Source organism: Bos taurus, chromosome 2 (genome assembly GCF_002263795.3).
Source record: "Bos taurus isolate L1 Dominette 01449 registration number 42190680 breed Hereford chromosome 2, ARS-UCD2.0, whole genome shotgun sequence".
NCBI classification, from domain to species: domain Eukaryota; kingdom Metazoa; phylum Chordata; class Mammalia; order Artiodactyla; family Bovidae; genus Bos; species Bos taurus.
In genome coordinates, this window is record NC_037329.1 from 120,770,162 (window position 1) to 120,789,134 (window position 18,973).

The following is an 18,973-nucleotide window of genomic DNA, read 5'->3' on the forward strand; positions in this document are numbered from 1 at the left end:
ATTACATAGGCACTTAGGAAAACATCCTCCAAAATGTGAGCCATGGTTATCTGTGGGGCAGAGAAGGTTATGAGTAGCTCCAATTTTTTTCTTTATACTTTCCTGTTTTTCCTCTAAGTTTTCTACAATAAGCTTTTTAAAAAATCTCCAGTGGTTAGGACTCCACACATCCAGTGTGGGGAGGGTGGGCTTGGGGGGTGATGTTTGATCCCTGATTGGGGAATTAAGATCCCACACAAACTCGGGATGGTCTAAAAATAAAAGAATACATAAATAAAATAAATAGAAAGGTAAACGGTGGAAAAAATACAAAGAATAACTAATTCCTCATTCACACCATGGAGACTTGGGCATTGTAAACAAGCCTCAGTCCCCTTCAACCACCTCCTCCTCTCAGACAAGCTTGATCACTTGGCTTTTTGTTTTGTGTGTGTGTGTATATACACACGCACAAAACTGAATATGGTAGGGTGTGTGTGTGATCGTTCTACTTACAGGCAGAACTGTTCTAATAATCAGGGAGGGAAAAGCCTTCCTAAGGTGAAGAGGACTCACTCAGGGACTGGAAGCCTGAACCCCTTCCCAGCTGAGCAGCCCTATGGGGAGGACCCAGAGTCCAATTTGAGTGTACTAGGCCACACCTGGTTGTTAAACGCTCTAGGAAGAGAGAGAATGTCTATTTGTATTTCTCTGGCTAGGTTTCAACCCACTCTCATATCTCTCAAGTCATTTTATCCCTCAGAAATCTGAGAAGGCTATCACTATCTCCATTTGACAGATAGGAAAACTGAGGCTTAGAGAAGGACAGTGAGCTCCCAGAGTGTCATAGTGAGTTGGTGGAGCACAGGGGGCTAGTTCTCTAGTCTAGGCTTCTTCCCAGAACCCCAGAAACCTAGGCCAGTGTGCAGAAGGGTGGGGCACAGGCAGGGGACACTGGGCAACTCAGATGAATGGACTTTGGCCACTTGGCAATAAGGAAGAGAAGTGGTGATAACTTCAGGCGGCTAAGGCTGGGCCGCGGCCAGGAAACTGGGTCAGAGGAGTAAAAGGTGGGTGGTTCCCTCCTCAGAGGTCCCAGAGAGCAGGCCTACTCCCTGGAGACTACGACCTCTCGTCCCCCCACCTCACTCAGAAGCAGCTTTCAGAGTTACATAGATCTGGATTCAAGTCTCAGTTCTACCATTGATACCCACTGAATGCTATTTGAAAAGCCACTTTACCTTTCTAGGCCTCAATTTTCTCATCTGTAAAATGGAGTAATAATATTTAACTCTCAGTATTGGTCTAAGGTTAGAAAGAGAGAACTCTCTTTTATTCGTTTGTAAGCAATGACATTTAAAACGTCTGGGTCTCCAGCCCCATTCCAGAGTGCCCCAAATGTGCTCAGTGTCAAGGGGACTGCCTGACACGGATAGGGAAGCCACATACATGCACACGAGTGAGATCTGACATTGGCTTTGCAGTGACCACACGCACTCTCCAGGGCAGCCCCTGAGAGATGGACTTGGTCATCTGTAACTTGTGTGCCCTGCACACAAGGCACAGGCATCAGTGGATAGCTGGTGTTAGATGCATCAAGCCAGCTCCTGCCCTCAAGGCCACTGACCAGGGGGGTGCGGGGTGCAGACTGTGAACTGATGCTGCCTGGAGACCATAAAAGTGCTTCCCAGAGGCCTGCCCGAGGGCCAAGAGCACAGGCAGGCAGCCACAGCCCTGCCACATTAGAGAATGTGAGCACAGAGACCCTCTACTCCACCACTTCCCCTGGACACTCTTGCTTGCATCCATTTCTACATGTTGAGGATGAAACAAAGGAGGACTCAGGTCATGCTGGTACATTGAAGAGGCACAGTAACCAGCAGCCAGGAATAGTACAGCTCCTATTATGTGCTCCTGCTAGCTCTGCACTTTGTCTGTAAACATACTCTGGAGGGTTTGCAAAGTGCTTTCTCATCCCTTTTTTGTACTTCACCACAACTCGGGGCTTCCCTGGTGGCTCCCATGGTAAAGAATCTGCCTGCAGTGCAGGAGACCCAAGTTTGATCCCTGGGTAGGGAAGATCCCCTGAAGAAAGAAATGGCTACCCACTCCAGTACTCTTGCCTGGAAAATTCCATGGACAGAGGAGCCTGGCCGGCTGCACTCCATCAGGTCACAAAGAGTGGGACATTACTGAGCGACTTTCACGACTTTCAGATCAGATCAGTCGCTCAGTCGTGTCCGACTCTTTGTGACCCTATGAATCGCAGCACACCAGGCCTCCCTGTCTATCACCAACTCGCGGAGTTCGCTGAGACTCACGTCCATCAAGTCAGTGATGCCATCCAGCCATCTCATCCTCTGTTGTCCCCTTCTCCTCTTGCCCCCAATCCCTCCCAGCATCAGAGTCTTTTCCAATGAGTCAACTCTTCGCATGAGGTGGCCAAAGTACTGGAGTTTCAGCTTTAGCATCATTCCTTCCAAAGAAATCCCAGGGCTGATCTCCTTAGGGGACAAGAATTATTATCCTGGATTTTCTGAGAGAACAGAGACCGTCTCCAACCACACCCCACAAGTAAAGTGGCTTGTTCAGTGTGGGGCACAGAAGGATCCTGGGCCGGGGCAGCAGGAAATGTGATTTACCTGCGGTCATGCAGCAGGTCGAGGTCAGTCCCCAATTCTCTAGGTAGCTCTCTTTCATCACTCACCGTGGCATTTCCCCACCCTATAGAAAGAAGTGGATTCCCAGCCTTCACCCAGGGGCTTTCCTGTCATGTGCCCACCCGTCAGGACAACCAAGCACCAGGCCCCCGTCTCACTCCCTAGCCAGGACGATCGCAGCTCCTCTGAGCCTGTTTCCATCTGTTAAATGGGCATCCCTGGAATGGGGTGGGCTGGAGGAGTCGGTGGCCGGGAGCTGGCCGGCATCCGAGGCCGGCGCAGGTGGGTGGGGCCAGCGCTGTGAATCAGCCGGGCGGGCCTTGGAGGGGTTGTCCAGCCGGTCGGACCGGCCCAGGATGTAAATGAGGCGCTAGGGCTCTCCCGGGGCCGGGTCGTCCGGGGAGTGACGGGAAGGGAGGCCGGCCGGGCGCCGGGAGCTCAGGGCTCCCGGCGGGAAGTGGGCGCGGCGCGGGCTCTGCAGGGCGCGCGGCGGCTGCGGCCCGGGATGGAGCCCCGCTGAAGCCGCCGCGGAGACGCGGCGCCGGAGCCAAGATGTGTCTCCGCCTGGGTGAGCGCCGGGGGTGGGGGTAGGGGTAGGGATCGGGGGACGGCTCGGGAGGCCCGACGCCGCCCCAAGTCCTCCCGCAGGGGCGGAGCACTGTAGTGGGCGCCTGGAAACCCCCGCGGTCCAGGCCACCTTCTCTGCTGGTCACTTTGTGCTCTGGGCCTCAGTTTCCCCGCACTGAGCCGGCGAGAGGCGGGCTGCTGGTATCTTCCCGAGGTGGAGTCGCACCTTGCCCGCTTGCACTTTCCTTTCTTGCGGAGGAGGGACCCCTTCCCCCAGATGGGAGGAAAGCAGCGCCCGCTCCCCAGAAGCCAGAGCGGAGGGAGGGGTATCCAGAGCCCAGGGAGTTCTGAGCCTGAGGCTGCCTGCCCTTGGCTCCCTTAGCCTCGCAAAGGGCTCCGGTTTCCCTACCCTCTGCTCCCCAGATCCATACAGAGGAATGAGACAGACGGGTCCCCTCCCCTCACTCCCTGGACACAGTGATGCTGTTCGCCGTCACAGGACAGATCTGGGGAATCCCTACTCTCTAACCGAGAGAACTTTCGAGCCTCGGTTTCCTCATCTGTAAAGTGCTGAGGGTAGCAACCCCTCCTAGGACCTTCCTGAGCAGGACTGCCCCGAGACTCTGTCCAGTGCTCCAAGCACAGCCCCATGCTGGCGCTGTACCTCCGATTTGACCAAGTCTTGGTCCTGGGATGCTGCTGCTCATGAGCCCAGTTGGTGTGTCTGGGTGGCCAGGGAGGTGGGTGGACCGAGTGAAGTGGGTCAGGCTCCTGGGACAAGGCTGCCATGCCCCTTCCTGTTTGACCAGCACTTAATCTTCATGACGCCATCCAGTCCCGCGGTGGCTGTCCCGCCCTTCGTCTGCCCTCTCCTCCTAGATCTGGTATAGTTCCAGAGCATCCTGCAGGCTGCAGGGGTCTCAGAAACCGGCTAGGCCAACCCCTTCCCATTCTACCTCTGGGGAAAGAAACTGGGGCCCAGAAAGGAGAGAGGCTGGTGGGGGGTCAAAGAGGGGCTGTGACTGAGGAGCTCCAGCCCTCCCTGCTCCCTGGGGGCCTCCTCTTGGCATAGGGCCCCCAAGAACATCCAATCCAGGGATTCCTTCCTTCCTACCTCACACTCCCTTTTTTCCTTTCTTTCTGCAAAACCCCCATATATGAAATATGACCCAATCCGCCCTTCTGCCACCGATGGGGACATCGAGATCTGGAAAGGGACTCAGAGGCTCCACAAGGAGCAGCTAAAGGAAGAAGGGGGGGCTTGTTTAGTTCTAGGGGCCAGGCCAGTCTTTCGGTCTCACAGAGCTGGCTAGAGTGAAGGGGCTGGTGGGTCCAGGGGCCATCATATGCAGAGCCAGGCACCACAGGGTACATTCCAGCTATCTGGAACAGCTGCGAGGAGGACTCCCTGGTCCTGGGGGGGGTGCAGATGGGAGCTGAGCAGCCACCTGTGGGCGCTCAGATAGGATTTGCATACGACATTCTTTTGACCCCAGCCTCCCTACCTTGCTGTGTCCCTGCCCAGTGCCCTTGCACCCAGGGTATGCCCTCCTTTCCCGTCTATCTTCTCATGGGGACCCTCTTTCCCCACTGGGAAGCAAGGGTTATTCTTCCCATTTTGTAGATGGGGAAATGGAGACTCAGAAGCTTGAGTTTCTTACCCTGAGTCTGTTCAGCAGTTGTGAGCTGAGTCCCTACTATGCGCCAGGTCCTATCCACCAAACTGAGTCCTGCATAGTACCTGATCCCTGACCAGTGAACTGGGGGCTCCCTGGCGTTTAGACCAGCGACCATCAAGCTCTCTATGGTGCCTCAGGGCCTGGCATGGAACAGGCATTCAGTGAACACTGATGTAACAAATGTATGGATGAAAAAAATCAGGGGATGCAAAGCTTAGAGGATTATGGGTCTAGAGCTAGAGACCTGGGTTCAAATCCTGACTGTGCCACTCATGACCCTGAACACTAACAAAGACTATTACTCCTTATTATTAAGTACCACCTGTATGCTTTTCCAACCTTAGAGATCCAAGGATTCCCATGAAAGTAATGTGAACCCCTTTCCCTGATAAGGAAACTGAGACTCAGAGAAGACTGGCCCCGAATCATCCAGAAATAGATTTAGAACCTAATGTCCATCACTCCTGCCAGGGCCTCAGTTTCCTCCTCTGCCCAGCGGAATGAGTCCCACCCATGGCCCTGATGTGGCTGTCCCTCCCAGGTGGCCTGAGCGTGGGTGACTTCCGGAAGGTACTGATGAAGACCGGGCTGGTGCTGGTCGTGCTGGGCCACGTGAGCTTCATCGCAGCCGCTCTCCTCCACGGCACCGTGCTGCGCTACGTGGCTGCCCCCAATGACGCTGTGGCTCTGCAGTACTGCGTGGTCGACATCCTTTCTGTCACTTCTGCCATCGTGGTATGGCCAGGCTGGGAGGATGACTGGCAGGAGGGGGCTGGCAGGGGCTGGCAGGGTCTTTGATGAGTCCCCACCCACAGCCTGGAGTGTGCAGGCAGAGAGCCCTGAGCACTCACCCCTATTCCACCACTACCAACCAGACCAGTCACTCAAGCTCTCTTTGCCTTAGCTTCCTCATCTATAAAATGGGGATGGTAACACTGTCCATCTGAGAGGGTCCTGATGAGTACTGAAGGCGATCATCCACATAAAGTGCTGAGCACAGTGCCTGGTACATAGTTAGCACTCACTACTGCGAGCAAGGATTATTACTGCAATAGGGAAATAGTCAAGGCACTGTTGGACAGAGGGAAGGAGCATCAGCTCAGCTTGGGAGTATTCACAGAGGTGGAGGCCCCCGAGGTGGGTCTTAATGGATGAATAGGAATTCAAAGATGATATGCTACAGTTACCATAACCCGGATAGGAAGCCTGCTGGGGCCAGCAGGTAGGAAAGGAAACTGGGATGGCATTTCAAGTATAGAGGATGGCAGATGCAAAGGTGTAGAGGTGGGAATGGATATGGTCTCTTCTGGAGACACTGAAAAAGCCAATTTGGCAGGAGCTTTAGCATTAGGCCCGGACTATCATAAAATGGGCTTCCCTGGTGGCTGAGACAGTAAATCTGCCTGCAATGCAGGAGACCTGAGTTTGATCCCTGGATTGGGAAAATACCCTGAAGAAGAGAATAGCTACCCACTCCTTCATAATGAAGTGAAAATGAAAGTGTTAGTCTCGCTCAGTAGTGGCCGACTCTTTGTGACCCTGTGGATTGTAGCCTGACAGGCCTTCTGTCCATGGGATTCTCCAGGCAAGCATTATGGAGTGGGTTGCCATTCCCTTCTCCAGGGGATCTTCCCGACCCAGGGATTGAACCCAGGTCTCCGGAACTGCAGACAGATTCTGCAGGCATAGCCATCAGGGAAGCCCCGGACTATAATACGGGCTCAATAAACAGAAGCCGTGGTTATGACCGGATGTCAGTACCTGGTCGATGAATATAAGAATGAAGGGGTCTGGTATTCTCAAGTTCACAAAACCCTTTCCCAGCTGTCAGCAGCCTTTGGGGAACATTGTCACATCAGTGTCCGAGTTCCATCCCTGCCACCTCCTGGCTGAGGGACTTCTTTCTCCCTCTAAGCCTGCTCCCTCCCCTGCAAAGTGACGCTTAGACAGCTTGCTGCCCCAAGCCTTGGATAAGTGAGGATCAGAAGCCCCAGCAAGTAGAAGAGCCTCTGTCAGTGGGATAGAGCTAGGCCGTGCAGATACGTGTAGTGTGTTATTGTACTTTGTTCCTCTGACCAGCCTTGTGAGAAAGGCAGTGAGCCCAGGGTTGAAGGTCCACCAGAGATGGGCTCTGGGGTGGACCACTTCAGCTGTGCTCTTATTTCCTCAAGTAATCCCCACAGCTCCCTGCAACACGGGGCCGCTCTTATCCTCACTTTACAGATGAGGAAACTGAGACTCAGGGATTCACTCAACCTCCTGCTGATACAAAGAAGCCACCCTAGATGTGAAACAATGTGACCTACACCAAAGTCAGTGTCATTCTGACTGTCAAATGAGCTCATTCTGCTGAGCAGACTTAGTTTGCCCAGAGAGTCTGAGGCACTTTCTTGTGTCTGCACAGCAAATTATAGGCATTACTGGGCCCTCCAGAGTCTAAGCTGCCTCCTGTGGGTCCAGCCCAGGCCTGATAAAGTGAGGGGACTGAAGGAAGGAGTCTGGCTGAGTGGAACCCAAAAGATCCAGAAGGCAGCTGGTGGGCTTAATAGTGGAGTCGCCCCACCTATTGGGACCAGGGCTGTTTAGGGAGGCCTGCAGGAGGAAGAACCCAAGCAGGTGAAGAGGAGCCGGAAGGGTGTTCCTGAGAAGGCCAGGCCCTGCGTGGGTGTCCACATCCAGGGTGATGAGGGAAGAGCCTGGCCCAGGGTGGAGTTGAGAAACTGGTGGGACAGGGCCAGGTAACTGAGAGCCTGGGAGAGTTTAACATATTCTTGCTGCCACTAAGTTGCTTCAGTCGTGTCTGACTCTAGTGACCCCATGGACTGCAGCCCACCAGGCTCCTCCGCCCATGGGATTTTCCAGGCAAGAGTACTGGAGTGGGTTGCCATTGCCTTCTCCTAGGGATTTGGAATTCTACTCCATAAAGTGTCCTGCTGCTGCTGCTGCGTTGCTTCAGTCATGTCCGACTCTGTGCGACCCCATAGATGGCAGCCCACCAGGCTCCGCCGTCCCTGGGATTCTCCAGGCAAGAACACTGGAGTGGGTTGCCATTTCCTTCTCCAATGAGTGAAAGTGAAGTCGCTCAGTCGTGTCTGACTCTAGTGACCCCATGGACTGCAGCCTACCAGGCTCCTCAGTCCATGGGATTCTCCAGGCAAAAGTACTAGTCTATTTTAAAATAACAATGTTGTTTTTTTACTTCCTTGCCAGTCAAGTTACTTAGTTTCTTCCAAAACCTTTTCCACTCCAGGGAGACATGTCATGTATATCTTGTGACGTGCCTCTATGACCGTTGAGATACAGAGGTTTGAGAAATATAGCTGTAGGCAGTGGGGAGTCAGGGAAGGTTGTAGGCAGGGGGTGACAGTGTTTTAGAAGCGTCACTTCGGGGCTGGACCATGAAGAGACAGCGCCCCTAAACAGATGGAGGAAGTGAGATCAAAGCTAAGCAGGGGGTAGGGGTTTGAAGGGCTAGAGTTGGCGATGATGGACTCTTTACTGGAGAGCGGCCGGCCCCCCTGCCCATTCTCCCCCAGGAGGGGAGGGGGCAGAGCTGACTTGAGTCTCCCCCACAGGTCATCACCTCAGGCATTTCAGTCATCGTGTTGTCACGCTACCTCCCCAGCATCCCCCTGGTACGTGGTACCTCCTGGGACGGGTCTGCGGGGGTTGGGACAGCAGCTACCGCCAAGGGTCTGGCCTGCTTGGAGGGCGTAACCCCACGGGGGCTAGAGCTGCCCAGGGGGCCAGGCCTGATGTCCAATGACCAGTGGTCTTCTCCATCTAGCGCTGGACAGTGTTTAGCTCGAGTGTGGCCTGTGCCCTTCTCTCTCTGACCTGTGCTCTCGGCCTCTTGGCTTCGATCGCCATGACCTTTGCCACCCAGGGCCGGGCACTGCTGGCCGCCTGCACTTTTGGGGGCCCCGAACGCCTGGCACTGGCACCCGACTGTCCCTTCGACCCTACACGCATTTACGTAAGTGCTTAGGCCTGGGCTGGGGGAAGGGAGGGGGGCAACCAGGGGCTCATCAGAGGTGGGAAGGGTTCTTGGAGTCCCGCCCTTCACTCCCCAACCCCAGGTGACCATCTCTGCCCCTTTCCCCACCCTGCAGAGCTCCAGCCTGTGTCTCTGGGGCATCTCGTTACTGTTCTGTGTGGCAGAGAGTGTGTTTGCTGTCCGCAGCGCCCAGCTCGCCTACCAGGTGCTGGAACTGAGGCCCTGGTTGGGGAAAAGCAGCCATCGCATGGTAAGGCATGCTATCCAGCACCCTCCCCTCCAGCCCTAAAAACTCCCCCATATCCCCTGGGAGCCCCTGCTGGGGGGCTTAGGCTGATCTGCCCCCACCCCTCTGTAAAGGGCCCCCACCTTGAAAACTGGGGCAACAGTCTTCTCCCCCAGGACAAAAGGGAGAACACAGAGGCTCAGAGAACTCAGCTCTCCCAGGTAAGTCACACAGCTGACACTTGGCTCTCCTGAGCCCCAGGATGAGTCTTGAGCAGGGGGAGAGGTGTCTGGACAGGAACTGGGCGCACTGCAGGCATATGGCCTCGCTCTTGCATAGTAGAGAGTAATGGTATCCTTTCACCCCAAAGATCCTCTCAGGCCTCCCCTCCTCCCACTTCCTGGATGTCCTGACATCCAAACCCAGCCCCAGCCAGCCTGGCAGCCTCTGGTGTCTCCACAGATGCAGGAGAGTCCAGAGCCCGTGGAGGACCCTGACCTGCCAAGCCGCACTAGCTCCGGGCCCATGACTCTCTGACAGCTGATGCCTCATCCAGGCCCCGTGGCCGCTGGGGCCCTGCAACCAAGTCCACACTGCGATCAGGCCAGTATTCCTGGAACCAGCCAAGAGGGCTCAATGGCCACTACTCCAGGACCCGGGTGAGGTTTTCACCCCTCTCCTCCGGCCACCCAGCCCGCTGCACTGAAAGGAGACTTTATTCTGAAGTCATTAAAAAGAACAGAGATGCTCCACGTGGGCGCATGCAGCGGGGGAGGGGTGCGGCCAGGGGGGTCTGTTCTTCTTTTCCATACAGGACGCTTTGGGGTTGAGGTGGGGGGTTTCCAATTGTGTCTGCCTGTCTGTCTGTAGGTCTGTGTGTGTATCTGAGAGATACAAAGAGGGGTCCATGGGTCTGTGTTCATCAGAATGCCAAAACGTAGGCGTAGGATCCTGGGCCTCACAGCTTGGGGGCCGGAAACAGGAGGTTTCCCTCTTGCATCAGGGCCTCCAGGCCAGCAAGGGCAGGAGCAGGCGGAGTTAAGGCCCTCCTGCCAGGAAGGATGGCTCAAAGATGGTTTCTCCTCAAGCCTCTAGGCCTCTGGAATCCTTCTCTCCCCTCCAAATAAAAAGACAAGCTCCTTACCTGGGTGCGATTCCCAGCTCCACCAAGGCTGAGATCTACAAGGGTCGGGGTGGAGGTGGGGGAGCCTGCCCCATGGTTGGGCGAGGGAAGTCTGGCCTCATGGCTGGGGGGTGGGGGATACAGGGGAGGGGAGAGTGGCTTAAGTCCTGATATCTAGGTAAGGGAAGGCTGACTCTGAGGGGCAGACCAGGCCAGAACCCTTGTCTCGATCATTGCGGAAGGCTGATATTGCCTCTTGGATGGATAGGGTGATGGGTTGGGGCGAGGGTGCTAACCACTTGCTGGCTTGGGCCTCGGGGAGGGGGGGCGGACAGCAGGGTTCCATTCCCCATAGGCTCCCCACCAGAGTGCAGACCCTGGGGGTGGCCATCTGCCCCCCAGCCTGGATAGACACAAGGGCGAGGAAGCTGAGAGCCGGGAGAGGGTCAGTGAAGGCAGGGAGGGGAAACCTGGCTCCTCTCGCTCAGAACTGGGAGGCGCTGCTGGGGTCGCACTGCAGCAGACGCACGATGGACGGGTCGCTTTTGGCCCCGCGGATGAACTCCTCCAGGGACAGCTTGCCTGCGGGGCGAGGCGGGGAGCAATGAAGGGGGGAGAAGGCAACAGCAGCTAGGGGTGGCCGAGCAGAGCTGCGGCATAGGAAGTGGGAGTGGTGCCCGCCGCGCCCGCCCCTGCCTCCTCACCGTCGTTGTTTGTGTCCATTTGGCGGAAGATTTTCTCGGTCCTCTTTTCCGGGGTCGACTCGTCCTCCGGCATCTTCATCACGGACGAAACCATCTTGTAAATGGCCTGGGGGGCGGGTGGGGAAGGCAAAGCGTAAGGGGAGCCTGCCTGAGCTCTCCACCCCCAACTATGTCCAAAAACGCCCGCAGGTGCGCTGACGATCACCGCTCCCAACGAGGTGAGGCGGAGAGGGACCGGCGGAGGCGTGGGGAGCTGGGGGGTTCTGGAAGGAGTGACCGGGAAGGCTTCCCGGAAGAGGGGGCTATGGGAGCGGTCGGTCCCTGACCAAGTTCCTCTGGAGCGTTCGGTGGGAAACGAATTGCTGGCAGAGGAATTTTCATGCACAAAGGCCTCGCAGAGGGCAGCTCTGAGTGGGCACAGGGGCTGGCTGAAAGCAGGGGGTCAGGAGAGATGTTGGAGGACATCGGGGCCCAGATGGCGAAGGGTCCGGGACTCCCAGCTAAGGAGTTTGTGCCAGACGCCGAAGGTTCCCAGTTAAGCACCAGGTTAGAAGAGCCGCTTCTCAGAAACTTCGGGGCTCCGGGTGGCCCGCCCTCGATGGTCGACAGGGAGCGCTGGGCAGGAGCGGGTGGCACTGGACTGCGATGCGACTGTGGCTGGCAGGGGGCGCAGGGCCGCCCTAAGGGCTGGAGGGCGGGAGGCGACTAGGTCCACAGGGGGCGGGGCATGTTATGCAAATAAACGCACGGACCATCAGTCGGGGGCGGGGACAGCCTGGGCTGTGGCTGGGCGGAGGACCGCAGCCGCCAGGTACAGGAGCTACGGAGGCGACTCGAAGGAGGGGTTTTGCGCTAAATGTACACAGAGCACGTAGGACTTGGCCTGTGGGCTGGGTCCCGCAGTCCCGGAGCTCAGGGACCCAGATTGGTCGCCTCAGTCTGCCAGCTTTTTGCTACTGACACCTCCTCCGAGAAGCCTTCCTTCTTCTCCCAGACCATAAACTTCCCTAGCTTCAGATCCAGCTTTGGTCTCCGCAGTGGTCTCTTCCGGCCTCTCTCGGGTCTGTTCCCAGGGCCACCTCTGAAAACTCTTTCCAAACACAGATCTCCACTGCCACGTCCCCAGCCCAGGGCCGCCCCCACGTTCCCGTGATACACAGGCCTCCCTCCAGGCCTGCCGTGCACCCAGCTCCTTCTGGATGCTGCCCCACGCTCCTTCTGCTGCCTCCCACTCCTCCTTGGGACTCAGCTTACATGGTGCTTTCTTAGGGAGGCCTTCTCTGATGCATGCTGGGTCAGGGCCCATATGCTGCCCTAGCGCCTCCATTGGGGACCCCTCTCCAGAAGTACTTCTTTGCCTTTGCTCCTTACCCCCAGCATACAGATAAGAACAAAGTACCCAGACCTGCAGAATTTAGCAGGATGCCTGGCATCTGGCAGGGACTCCCCTCTTTAAAAGCCACTGGCACTTCCCACTGCCCTGTTACCAAGTCCAAACATTAGTCCCTTGGCATTCAAGGCACTTCACACTCTGGTCCCTGCTCTCCACCATCAGGCTTCCCCTAGTAGATGATTTTGCCATATCCAGATACCCCTCCACCTTTCAGGTTTTATAGCCTCTGCCTGGAACAATAATACTAGCTACCATTTACAGACACCCACTATGTGCAAGGTACTTTTACATACTTTATTCTCACCCTTGCAATAGCCCTGAAAAGCAGGTACTGAGATCCCCATTTTCCAGAAAAGAAATTGAGACTCAGAAAGGAAACTGATGGCAGAGACCAGATTAGAACCCTCTCCCTCTTAGTCATTGGATAGATGATTTTGGAGTGCTAACGACCCCTCAAAACAGGGTCTTTGAAGTAAGGTTGACCAGGAATAGCATCTTGGTTCCACTAATCACTTGCTCTGTAGCCTTGGACAAGTATATAACCTCAGTTTCCTCATCTGTAAAACAGGGAGTAATCATATCTCCCTCATTTGTACCATCCAGAGTATTAAATGAGATAATGTACGTAGTTGGCTGCAGTCAGTGGTCAGTAAACAGCAGCTTATACTATAATCATTACTCACTCACCACATCCTCAGGTCTTCCCTGCCCTTTACTTCCCTGGACTCTCAAATCACCTTTGTACCCCTGTCCTGAGCTGGTCTGTGTGGCCTGCACAGTTGTCTCTCCCAGCAGAATGGGGGCTCCAAGAGACTGAGGCAAGATCTCTTCCCTTCTAGTATGCCCACCACCTGGCTCAGGGCTGGGTCCTGAGAAGGACTGAGTGAGTGACTTAGAGAGTGACTGCTCCCCGGTGACTGGCCTTCTCCTGGGCTTCCTAATTAATTGTCTGGAATTACTGCTCATTCATTGTTTCACTGGAGCCAACTTGTAATTAATCAGTCACTAGGGTTTGCAGAGTTCTGTCTGCACTGGCTGTCTGGGTTCCCTGGGCTGCTGTAAAAAAAACCAGGGTCTGTCTAAATAGCAGAGGCCAGTCTGGAAGGGATCCTGAGGATGTCCAGAGAATGGTGCTGGCTTGACCAATGCCCTGGGCTTGGAGCTTCCAGCAAGGCTGAGATTTACCAGTGTACACCAGTGCAACCACACTATGTGGTAAAACATGGACATTCATGTGGATTGGCTGGTATTGACCTGCTGCCCAATCCCTGAGAGATTGTCCACCACCCTGGCTACCCCAACCCTTCCACCAGGACCCTGAGAACTCCCCACTATCCATCAACTAGTGAGTTATTGCCTGGCCCAGGGGAGTTACTGACACTCATTAAGCCTTTTCCCTAGTAATAGACATAGGGAAGACACCACATCCCAAGGTAGCCCATCCTATTCTAGCTGGAGAGAGCAGACCCAGAAGCCAAAGTCAAAAGTCCAATAGAGACTGGATGAGTTGGGAGGGGGGCAGTCAGCAATGCTGAGGGACCAGAAGGGAAGGGATTCAGAGAGACAGAAGGAAAAGGAACAAGAGCGTGTACAAAGTAGCACATTCTGAGGATGTTGGAAAGGCCATTCCAGCTGGAGTGGAGAATGTGCAGAAGAGAAAACAACAACTGACAATTACTAACGTTTACCGAGAACCAGATATCTGCCAGGCCCTCTGCTAGCTTTCCCATCTTGCTTTATACCCACAATAGCCTGGGGAGTAGGGGTTAACACCCTCATTTTACAGGTGAAGAAACAGAGGCTCAGGAAAAAAGTGAACAAGGAATTGACTAGGTAAAATAGAACCAGATCTCTGATGGACCTCAACGTGCTGAGGAGATGGGCACCCTAGAAGATTTTTGACATAAAGCTAACATGCTATACTTAAATTTGTACTAAGAAAGGACATTCCTAACAGGTCCTTAAGTCGCCCTGTGAGATATGCCTCACCATCCCCATTTTACAGATGAGCTATGTAAGAGTTGAAGCCAACTCCAGAATTGGAAGTCAGACTCCTTTAAAGAGGCAGCTCTGAGTGTTGGCCAACTTGAACCTGACTCCACTTATGTGCTGTGTGACGTTAGGCAAGCCACTTCACCTCTCTGAGCCTCATGGGGTTGTTGTAAGGATGTACTGAGCTTATGGGTGTAAGGATTTCACTCAGTACTAGGCTCTTAGTGGGCTCTCAATCAATTAGTTGGAAGATGGCTGGGGATCCAGATGGAATGTGGGCGACAGAGCCAGGTGGCCCATTCACAGTCTGTGTGATCTCAAGCAAATGTCTTTACCTCTCTGAGCATCTGTTTCCTCCTGAGTAAGTTGGGATCAATGAAACACAACTGGCCTGTACTCTGCAGAAATGTCAAGTCTTGAAAGACAAAGGAAGGCTGAGGAACTGTTACAGATTAAAGTGGCCTAAAGAGATGGGATGACTAAATGCAATGTGTGATCTTGGGGCAGAGGAAAAAAATGCTATAAAGAACATTATTGAGATAGCTGGCAGAATTCAATGTGGTCTGTAAGTTAGATAATAACATTGTTTCTATGTTAAACGTCCTGACTTTTGATAATCATATTATGGGTTATATAAGAGAATGTCCTTGTTCTTAGGAAATCTATCCTGATGTATTCAGGGGTAGAGGGTCATGTTTAGAACAACAGAACATCTCACACATACACACACACACACACACATATACACACACATAATGATAAAGCAAATGTGATAAAAATGTTCATTGGTGAAGTTGGGTAAGGGGTACATGGAAGTTTTCTCAACTTTTCTTTAAATCAGAAATTACTTCATATTAAAGACTTTTAAAAATAGGCTATAAGAAGAGCACCTGCCACTCGCCTACCCACAAGGACTGTTGGGAGGGTAAAGAGGGCTGGCGGGTGCAAGCTGCTGGGACCTGCGCCTGGCATTCTGAGGGGTCCAGGGGCCCACCTGCACGATCTCCAACATCTCCTCGCGGCTGATGTAGCCGTTGCCGTCCAAGTCGTACATGCTGAAGGCCCACATGAGCTTCTGCTCCAGGCGGCCCCGCGAGGTCACGCTCAGCGCAATGATGAACTCCCGGAAGTCGATGGTGCCGTCGCTGTTGGTGTCGAAGGTGCGGAAGACATGCTCCGCGAACTTGGAGGCGTCACCATAGGGGAAGAAGTTGGCATAGATCTTCTTGAACTCATCCACGTTGAGAATGCCGGTGGGGCAGTCCTTGAGGAAGCCCTTGTACCACTCCTGCAGCTCCAACTCGGAGAACTCTGTGTTCTCCCGCAGGTCCTGCAGCATCTCCGGCCGCAGCTTGCTGTTTTGCTTGCCCATGGCCACGAGCCAAGTCCCACCTGGGTCCCCCAGGGGGGTCAAAGGACAAAGAGGAGAAGTCAGGCCCTCCTGGCCCTTTGACAACACTCCAAGAAAGTCCCAAGCCACCCCAGGCTCTCCTTTGACCCAGTGAGAGACAGAGGAGCTGGCCCAAGATCGCACAGCCTGCCAAGCACCCTGCCACTTTGTCAGCCCCACACCATTTCCCCAGACCTTCTACTTCTGCAGGGAACAGATCTGGAGAGAGAGGAAGAGAAGGGGCTCACCTTTCTGAAGCCCTTCTCAGTGCCAGCTACCAAGCCTTCCCAGGAGAACACCACTTCACCCTCACACAAGTGAAGCCTAGCGATTAGCCCATTTTACAGATGAAAAGGTAGGCTCAAGGAAATGAGGTGAGCTGGATCAGGTCACACAGCCATGGAGACACAGTGCTAACTCCCAGAGTTTCCAGCCAGGTTCAAAAAGGCCCTCTGATCTTCCTCCCTGCTGCCCACTGCCCCCCTATGGCATCATATACACCTGCTCACATAAAATACACCTGCAACCCAAACACTGACCTGTTCTCCCTCCCACACATGTGTGCTTGACAAGAGGCAGAACAAGATAGGTATTAGCCTGAGCTCCAGAGCCGGACCACGTGAATTTGAATTCCAGCTCTGCTTCTTACCACCTATGTAACCTTGAGCAAGTTCCTTAAACTCTGCCTTGTCTGTGAAGTGGGAGTAATAGTACCTACCTCATTATTGTTGTGAGGATTAAATTAGTTAATACATATGAAGAACTTAGATGCCTGCATATATAGTGCTACCTAAGTGTTAAATAAATAAAAGAGATTTACAGGTATCCAGATGCCAACAGTAAACAAATGAATACATACTGATGTCTATTAAGCCAAACAGCTCACCAAATCCACACACAGATTCCCCTGCCACTCACATGCCAGCACCCAGCACACACACACCCAGGGTCACCATGCCTCCACACACAGCAACATTCCCTCTGCTCCACAGCTCATACGTACTGACACAGCACCACACACACACAACTCCCATACCCTGTGCATCAAGACACACCAGCCCACGACCCCACATGTCTCATGAATGCATCATAAGCCAGCTCCCATGCCGACACCTCTCACATGGCCAGCTGCACGTGGGACCCTCAGACACCCTTGCCATCTTTCTTTACCCAGGGTGCCAGGTGCCAGGAGAGGGAGCTGCAACCCTTCTCAGACCTGTGAAGGTCCCCTCGTCCAGGGAGACCCCTAGCCATCAACCATCCCCCAACACTTAACCTTTCATCTAGTTCAGAAAGGCTCCCTCAGTGCAAGAGGTTAGACTGTGGAGGGCTAAGGGGAAGGTGTTGGAGAGGAGGCAGCCAAGCAGTTCTGGGCAGGGATGCAGGGGTGTATGCAGGTGAATCTCGCCCCCCCCCCAGCCTGGGGCTGTGAGATAGAGCAGAGGGGAGGGGGATTCCTTGTGTGTGCATGTGCACTTATGTATGAGCGTGTGTGAGTGCATGTGCTCATGCATGCATGTCTGTCCCTGGCTTCTGCATTGCATTTGTCTCCCTGCATGTTTCAATTCATATCTGTGCATGTGCATATATGTGCATGTGACTAGGTGTGCACCATCACAGTGTCAGGAGGATGTGCCTGTGTGGCCATTTGGAGGACCTCTGTGTGTCCTAAGCAGTGTGTCACACGCATGTTTCTGTAAGTTGGTGGCCCTCTTTTCTAAATCAGCCTTTCCTGCCCCAGGCTGTGGACCCACTGAACAAGTGTGTGGGAGGACACTGAGGAAATGCCAGGGGCCAGGGCGGCCGAGTGTGTCCCTTGGTCCCCTCCTCAAGGTCCAAGGAACTGGGTCATCTGGGCGGGGGCAGAGAGATGCGCTGGGCAGGAGAGATCTTCCAGTGCCCCCCTCCTCCCTGCCATCCTCAGAGTTGCCCCCCTCCCAGTTGGAAGACTTGGAAACGAGGGTGGCAGAAGGTTCTGCGGTCTCCGCGAAGACCCCCAGTCCCCAAAATGGGAAGGACCTAAGCTGAGTCTAAGAAACCCGCCTCGGAGACCCTCTCCAAACCTCTCCTCAGTTCTCGCCCTGGCCCTCGCCTCAATCCTTTCAGCTCTGGGAGAGCGCCGGGCGCGTGGCCCCTCCTAGAGGGGACGTCCCGAGGCGGCCCAAACGCCGCTCCCAGGCTGGCCACTCGGCGGTCAGGACCCTGGAGAGCGCCGCGCGTTTTCCTGGGGCAGCCCCACTCCCTGGGTCCCCGAAGGGAAAATACCTGGGAGGTCCGGGAGCGGCAGGATTGGGGAGTCCAGGACGTGGCCCCCCCGCCTCCGGGATGCCCCCTCCTCGCACCCTCTAGCCCCGGCCGAGCGGCCCCCACTCACCCAGCGACACGGAGACACCGACTGCGCAGGGAAGGCGGCGCTGCTGCGGCGCGCGGCGGCAGAGGCGGCCTGAGGGGCGGGCGGGGGGCGGGGGGCGGGCCTGCGAGGGAGACGCCCCGCAGCGTTCGCCCCGGGCCCCTCCCCTGGGGGGGTCCCCGTTCCTCCCCTTTCCCTCCAGCCCTGTGAGCGCGGGCAGCATTGGTCTAGGCTCCGCCCCCGCCCTGCGGGGGAGAGGGAAGGGGGCGCCCTCTCGAGGCAGCACCCGGCCGGGGGACGAAGACAAGAGGTCTCCATCTCAGCATCTGGACTCAGGTAGCCTGAATAGGGTGGGGATTGCGGGGAATTGGGGTGGGGGGGGGGCGGGCGGTCAGTGCCCAGAGACCTTTTTCTTAAGCCGAGAACAAGCCCCGACAGCCCCGCCCCTTGCCTTCCCTGTCCCTACCTGGCGTCCCTTCGAGGGCGGAATTTGGATCCTGGGCGGTTCGTTAGGCACTCTCCCTGCCCCTAATCCTCAACTCCAGAACTAACGGAGCTCTTCAGAGAAGGGGCAGCGCCCACTCCTCCAGTCTTTGAGGTCTGGGGTGGGGAGGGGGGAGCAGACACGCCCCCTACCTCACCTCTGCCTTAGAGAGCACCGCCCCCATTTCCTGCCTGCCACACCCGATCTCCTGCCCAGGACCCCATTCAGAATGAATCCCACCTCCTAACAACGACCTAAATTGCCCCTCCCATTTCCCCCCGACTCCAATCAAGAAATCCTCTCCCTCCCTCCCCAGCCAGTGCCTGCACTGGATTACAGTAAGTGAAGGCTAGGGAGCGTCTCCAGCCTGGGGAATTCTGAGGTGTGTAAGCCCCCTGCCTGAAGACAGGAAAGCCCCTTTCCAGAGTC

General features: G+C 55.1%; 2 protein-coding genes across 5 annotated transcripts; one reads left to right on the forward strand and one right to left on the reverse strand.

Annotated features, from left to right (window-relative positions):
- Positions 1-3,047: 3,047 nt before the first annotated feature.
- TMEM54 (transmembrane protein 54) lies at positions 3,048-10,251 on the forward strand. Its single transcript, NM_001034364.2, has 6 exons — positions 3,048-3,207; positions 5,427-5,620; positions 8,461-8,520; positions 8,673-8,861; positions 8,998-9,132; positions 9,571-10,251. The coding sequence occupies exons 1-6, from the start codon at positions 3,192-3,194 to the stop codon at positions 9,643-9,645; spliced, it is 669 nt and encodes a 222-aa protein (NP_001029536.1). The 5' UTR covers positions 3,048-3,191; the 3' UTR covers positions 9,646-10,251.
- On the reverse strand, positions 9,807-18,584 carry HPCA (hippocalcin). 4 transcript variants are annotated; one of them, XM_005202920.4, is made up of 4 exons: positions 18,527-18,584; positions 15,315-15,712; positions 10,936-11,041; positions 9,807-10,813 (listed from the first exon to the last, which is right to left on the reverse strand). In XM_005202920.4, the coding sequence occupies exons 2-4, from the start codon at positions 15,690-15,692 to the stop codon at positions 10,716-10,718; spliced, it is 582 nt and encodes a 193-aa protein (XP_005202977.1). In that variant the 5' UTR covers positions 15,693-15,712; positions 18,527-18,584; the 3' UTR covers positions 9,807-10,715. The 4 variants fall into 4 exon arrangements, with proteins under 4 accessions (XP_005202977.1, XP_005202975.1, XP_005202976.1 ...); XM_005202918.4 differs by lacking the exon at positions 18,527-18,584 and adding an exon at positions 18,085-18,253; XM_005202919.4 differs by lacking the exon at positions 18,527-18,584 and adding an exon at positions 17,976-18,063.
- Between the last annotated feature and the right edge of the window lie 389 nt (positions 18,585-18,973).

Bases quoted from the DNA above. Each gene is read 5' to 3' on its own strand.
- TMEM54 (NM_001034364.2), top strand. The intron at 8,521-8,672 runs GTACGTGGTACC...TTCTCCATCTAG, and splicing joins ACCTCCCCAGCATCCCCCTG to CGCTGGACAGTGTTTAGCTC. The intron at 9,133-9,570 runs GTAAGGCATGCT...GTGTCTCCACAG, and splicing joins GGAAAAGCAGCCATCGCATG to ATGCAGGAGAGTCCAGAGCC.
- HPCA (XM_005202920.4), bottom strand. From the start codon at position 15,692: ATGGGCAAGCAAAACAGCAAGCTGCGGCCGGAGATGCTGCAGGACCTG. The intron at 11,042-15,314 runs GTGGGCCCCTGG...CCCGCCCCCCAG, and splicing joins AGATGTTGGAGATCGTGCAG to GCCATTTACAAGATGGTTTC. The intron at 10,814-10,935 runs GTGAGGAGGCAG...CTCGCCCCGCAG, and splicing joins AATGGACACAAACAACGACG to GCAAGCTGTCCCTGGAGGAG.